This window comes from Vombatus ursinus, unplaced genomic scaffold (genome assembly GCF_900497805.2).
Source record: "Vombatus ursinus unplaced genomic scaffold, bare-nosed wombat genome assembly UNPS02014410.1, whole genome shotgun sequence".
NCBI lineage: Eukaryota > Metazoa > Chordata > Mammalia > Diprotodontia > Vombatidae > Vombatus > Vombatus ursinus.
This window is the reverse complement of record NW_020954188.1, coordinates 11,929-17,403: the sequence shown is the minus strand read 5'-3', so window position 1 is coordinate 17,403 and position 5,475 is coordinate 11,929. Positions and strand designations below refer to the sequence as shown.

General features: G+C 53.0%; 1 protein-coding gene across 2 annotated transcripts in view; it reads right to left on the bottom strand.

The window, feature by feature from the left end:
- Positions 1 to 657: 657 nt before the first annotated feature.
- Positions 658 to 5,475, bottom strand: part of LOC114042369 (SUN domain-containing protein 2-like) — a 10,628-nt gene continuing 5,810 nt past the window's right edge. For both annotated transcript variants that reach the window (XM_027861054.1, XM_027861055.1), the window contains 8 exons: positions 5,212 to 5,255; positions 4,657 to 4,822; positions 4,088 to 4,306; positions 3,823 to 3,907; positions 3,474 to 3,589; positions 3,155 to 3,322; positions 2,250 to 2,342; positions 658 to 1,992 (listed from right to left, as the gene is read on the bottom strand). In XM_027861054.1, coding sequence (XP_027716855.1) covers positions 1,879 to 1,992; positions 2,250 to 2,342; positions 3,155 to 3,322; positions 3,474 to 3,589; positions 3,823 to 3,907; positions 4,088 to 4,306; positions 4,657 to 4,822; positions 5,212 to 5,255 — 1,005 coding nt within the window. In that variant the 3' untranslated portion in view covers positions 658 to 1,878. The remainder of the gene's footprint in view (positions 1,993 to 2,249; positions 2,343 to 3,154; positions 3,323 to 3,473; positions 3,590 to 3,822; positions 3,908 to 4,087; positions 4,307 to 4,656; positions 4,823 to 5,211; positions 5,256 to 5,475) is intronic.

Sequence of the window (5,475 nt, the reverse complement as noted above, 5' to 3'; positions counted from 1 at the left end):
TTAAGCATGTGATTTCAAGAGCAACCTCCCTGTGTGGGGTAGAGAAGAAGCAAGGACAGATGCAAGAGAAGAGTTATTTGTGTATAGGCCTAAATTAGAGTATGTCTACAGCTAAATCAAACTAGAGAATTAAATAGTAGTTTTTGTGATGAGGAAGAGTTAAGCCATCTGTAGGTTCCTACGTGGGGTTACGCAGATTGTAGCTTCCTGGGGAGTTGACAAAAGCAGAGGGAGCAGATTGGGCTGAGGGGTAGCTGGGGTCAGCCCTGCACCTGCTGCTGCTGGACTTGAAACCTGCAGAACAGTGGGCCACCCCTGCTGCTTCTGGAAGCAGTGACCAGCCTTGTGGTGTGAATTGCTGCCTTCCCTCCTGATGGTAAAAGGCAGAAAAGGACAGTGATACCTCTGTGGCCATCAGTGTTTCATGGCCAGCCCCCCACATCCAAGCTGAAGCTGCAATGATTATCACCCTGGGGACCTGGGGAGGCAGCCAGGAACGTAGCCCTTAGCTTTTCTATCTGATGTAAAAGAACCATGAAATAGATCTCTAGATAAATACAAACATCTCTATCTACATAATACAACTGGCCAGATGGCCCACAAAATGTGCCGTCCCTCTCCCATCCCAGCCTTAACTCCAATAAGCCCCTCCCCCCACCCTATCCCAATCAACTTAACACCTGCCCATGTGATAACATGTCCCAAAAGGAACTAGAATCCAAGTGCAGAGCAAGAGCCTGATGAGTCTCCAATGGCCTGTTTCCCCGCAGAGGCACCTGGGCCATGTCACGTCTGCCCCAGGGATACAGGGCAGCATCAGCTCAACACCAGCCCTAGACAGGGCAAGGCAAGGGCCAATCTCAACAGGATCCCGGCCAGTCTCCTGCTCAGCATAGTCACAAGCACATTAGCTGATGGTCCCAAAGGAGACAGCACAGTGACTGAAGTCCAGGTCAGGAGGTGGATGAAGCCATGGCTAGAGTGGAGAAGTAGGGTCTCTGGACACATGAGGGCAGGCAGGAGAAACTTGGTACCAGCAGCATAAGGGAAGGCCCTCTCCCCATGGCTCCTGGCTGCGCTCTGAGCCCACCTCCCTTTCAGCATTCTCTAATCCATCAGTAATTCTCTGTCTAATAATACTGCCTTTCCCACACACCTGAAACCTTCCAGTCCTCTCGAAATGAAGCCCCAGGAGGTACAAGGGACCACCAAGCCATGGCTACACCCCCAGCTGCCATGCAGTTTCTAAATGCCACTCCACATGACCTTGGGGGCAGAACGTCCCTCAAATCCAGGCTGTTGGCTTTGTCAGAATCAAAAGCCCTCACGTGTGGTCATTCCCAGGTACTTCCGATTTCAAAGACTGCACCCATCGTGGCCAGTGGTGAAGAGAACCATGCAAGTTCCTCTGGAGAGCGGCATTAGCCACCTGCTGGAGTGTGCCCATGTCAGACTAGCTACCAGTTTGCCCTTTGCAGCTGTCCAATTTGTCATTGCCCTAGAGCCAAGGTGGTGTAAGCTATGTTTCTGTGGCACTGCTGCTGAGCATAGCAAGGCCTTCATTAATCCCTACCGCACCACCAACATATAATCCAGAGCTATTTCTACACCTCTTGGAAGTGGACAGGGCCTGGCAGGAAGCAGCCCCTGCAGATGATGGGGATTGAAAGAGAAATTGCTCAGCTGGTGGTCTAGTCCATATCAGAGAGGCCTGGGTGGGACAAGATGGCTCCACGGAGGTGGGCTCCCCCCTTTTGTCTGTCTCCCAGGTGTCTTAGTGGGCAGAAGGGATTGAGCGTGGGGGAGGCAGGAGGAGGTGGGGGAGCTGCTTGCTGGTGGTGGAAGGAGGAAAGGGTGAAGGGATCCCGGAGGGAGGTGCTAATTGGCAGGCTTGCCATGGACCCGGAAACGGTAAATGCAGGTATAGTCCGGGTGACCCCAGTTACTCAATACTCGAAGCTCTACCAGTTGGTATGGAGCTGTGCCGTTGCCCTGTGGGAAGAGGAGAGTGGGGTCAGGAAGGCCCAAGATCCCTTGGTGGACTCCCACAGCTCTTCTGCCCCTGGCTTCCATCAAAGACCAGTGGCTGAATTCAGCCCCAAGCTTATCCCTCAGCTTCTTATCAGAACCATAGGGACCTGGCTTCCACTGCAGCTACTTGCTAAGCCACAGCATCACCGTGGCTGGTGATCCAGCCCTGGAGATCACCAACATGCCTGGATCCCTGCTGTGGGACCAACTCTCCATACCTGAAAGGGGAAGGTCTGAATGGCCTCCCCAGCATTCTCATAGGTGAACTGACCCAGGGCCACCCCCTCCACCTGGGAATCTTCATTGAGACCCTGCACAGAAGGAAAAACAAGGGGAATAAATGGATGGACAAATGGATGGCTGGGAGTGCAGTGCACGAAAGGTCATGCTGTTAGGACAAGAATCCAAATCAGTCCATGGAGGGAAACATAGGGGAGGTGGCAAGGGGAGGAGCAGGCAGAGAAGGCGGGATATATTGGGCAGGGGAAAGAGGAGTAAACACAATCCACCTTGATGTTGCCTGCCTTGATCCCCTCACCTTCTAGCATCTCTCTCACTATCTCAATAGACAGAGCCTTTCCCCTCCAAGGCCTTGGCCTTCTTCTCAGCCTCTTCCCCAAAGCTGCTCAATGACTTGGGACAAACCCCTTCAAGCATGGGTGCCGCACTTTCTTCATCTGTATCGGGATTTGGGTCCTGAAGCATTCCTCTCCCCCTGCATATTTCACCTTCTCTTCTGGCTCCATCTTTTCTCCCAAATCCTCCTTACAATGGACATTTCATCTCTGCCCTGACCAGGTGACTGTGTAGGGAATGGTGATCCCTGTCCCTGCCCAACTCGTCCATGGGACACCTGGCCACTCAGGCAACTGGCTATGGTAAAGGACCCTAAGGCACATTGTAATCTTGGCTGTTCTTGCTGCTGTGGTTGTCTTTTCCTGGTTCCTCTTCAAGAAGAGGAGGAGGAACAGAAGGACTGGACTGGAAGAATCAAGAGACCATCCTCAATGTCCCATCTGTGCAATGGGCACATCCTTCCAACTTTTACCTCTAAATGCTGCTGCGGTCAAGAAAGCGCTTTCCATATTTCGAGAAAGGAGAGCTGCCAGGCTCAGGTACTCACCAAGATGACAAAGTCCTTGGGGGCACTGGTGATGTCGCTGTCTGGGGACAGGGCTTTGGGCACGTGCTCCAGAGTGACAGCGGTAAGGTGGATGAGGGCAGACAAGCGAACCCCAACAAAGCCCTGGGGGCCCCGGAATGCCCAGCAGTTGCCAGGGTAGACATTTGGCTGTGGGGGGAAGACAAATCAAGTGAAAGGTGGCAGCATGTGGAAGAGATTCAGATCCTGAGGCCCCTCTGCCTTGAGGTCCCAGCCCCCACAGAGGAGGGGAGAAATGGCAGGCAGAGAGCCAAGCTGGGGTACCTTTGTTCAGCCCTACCTGGAGGATGGCTCTTTGGTTCTGGATACGGTACCACAAGGTGATGCCAAACAGACTGACAATGGCCATCCTGGTGCCATAGGTTTCTGAGCTGCGGCTACTGAGGATGCTGGCCCCTGAAAGACCAACAGAGAGAGAAGGTGGAGGGGGCACCCAAGGGCTGGCAGGACACAGAGATGACTTAGGGCAGCCCTCAAGGCGAGGGGGTGCTGCCAGGACATCAGCCCTCCTAACTGCACGGGCCCGTAAAGTGCATCCTGATTTGTCAATTCTTCCTGTCTCATAATGGCTATCCTGATTTTCCAGTCCCTCTTGTCCCAAGCCCTCTGGTTTTCTGCAGGTCACCTACCTGAGGACTCCAGGGCGTAATCCACCTGCCCGATTCGATCTTCACTATACAGTTTCAGGGCCTGCTGCACCATCTCATGCACTTCCTAAAAGACAGGCATGTACCACTTGTGGGACGGGCCACCTGCAGGCCCCGCCCAGCTCATGTAGGGGATGGGCAAGCTTGCTAACTGCTTGACCTGGGCTTTCCCCTCCCTCCTGGCAGGCTCCTCTCAGGACAAACCCGTGACGCCAGGTAGGAGGACAGGCAGAAGGACCAGGCTCACCTCCTTGGTCACCCCGGTGGTCACTCCTTCCTTTAGAAGGGTCAGCCTCAAGTCAGTAGCAATTTTGTTGACAGACTTGTCCTGCTCCTCTGCCACATGGTTCAGCAGTGTTTGCTCCAGGTCGTGAAGCTGGGCCTGCACGAGCTGTACAAGCCCAGCCTGAGTGCCCTGGTCTCCGAGATGGTATTTCTGCATCCAGGCTGGGACCTGAGACTCCATCTAGAAGCCAACAGAGGAAAGAATTCAGCAAACACCAGAGCAACAGCAGAAATGAGGAAGCAAGAGGACCTGGACAGGGGGCCTGGGGTGTCTAGAGTCACTCTGAGTTCTGGGAACAGCACGTGCCAGCTTGGTGCCAGGGAAGAGATGGTGAACCAAGTGACTGGCATTTCTCCACTGCTTTGAGGTCTGTAAATGAGGTCATCTCATTGGACCCGCTCGGGGCTGTTATTATCCCAATTGACAGATGAGGAACGTCCTGTCCATATCACAAAGTCCACTCAATAGGCCTACATCTTTGGGAAGCGCCCAACGGATGCGTGGCCTAACTGGGCAACTGGACGATTTACCTCGTTGCGCAGGGCCGCCATCTTCTCTGGCCAAAGGTGTAATTCTTTTTCCACCTCAGCCTGGCTCTGGCTCAAGGCCACCACCTCCTGCCTCAGGCCAACCAGCTGGGCCTCTAGGGAATCCATCCCCTTTGGCCTTTTCTCCTCAAAGGCTTCTTGGGAAGAACTAGACAGGGACAAAAGGAAAGGTCAAAGTCAACCTGGAGAACACGCACTGGAGGATGGAGTAAAACAGAGGCCAGAAAATGGAACAATGTCTCCTGAAGAAAACCGCGACTCAATGGAAAGGAGAGAGCCAGAGGCTTGGGTGCAAGTCTTTGCTGACATCTACTCCCTGGGAGAGCCTGGGCAGATCATTTCCCTCCCAGGCCTCAGTACCTTCATCTGTTCTCCAAGGTCAGCTTCAGTTTGGATTGATCCTATAGACCTGCTAACCTAAGTGTTCTGGCTCCAGTGACCCCTCTCTCCCCGGGAATCTCACTTGTGCTCTCTCTGCTCTAGCTTTCTACCCCTCTTCCCCTCCTTTTTTCTTTGCCAGGCAGTTTGGGGCCTTACCTGTGCCATTCAGATGTCTTCTGCACAACCTCACTTTCCAGCTCCTGGAAGGACAAAGAGGACACAGTGAGACCAAGGAAAACACCAACCTTTACCCAGAGAACCCTAGAGTGTCAACTAAAATAAATCAGTTAAAAGACTTCCTTAAACCAAATTGCAGGATAAAAAAGTAACCCATGAAAACCATTAGCCTTTCTATACATCAACCAAGAAAATCCAGCAGAAGGGAGAGAGAGAGAGAGAGAGAGAGAGAGAGAGAGAGAG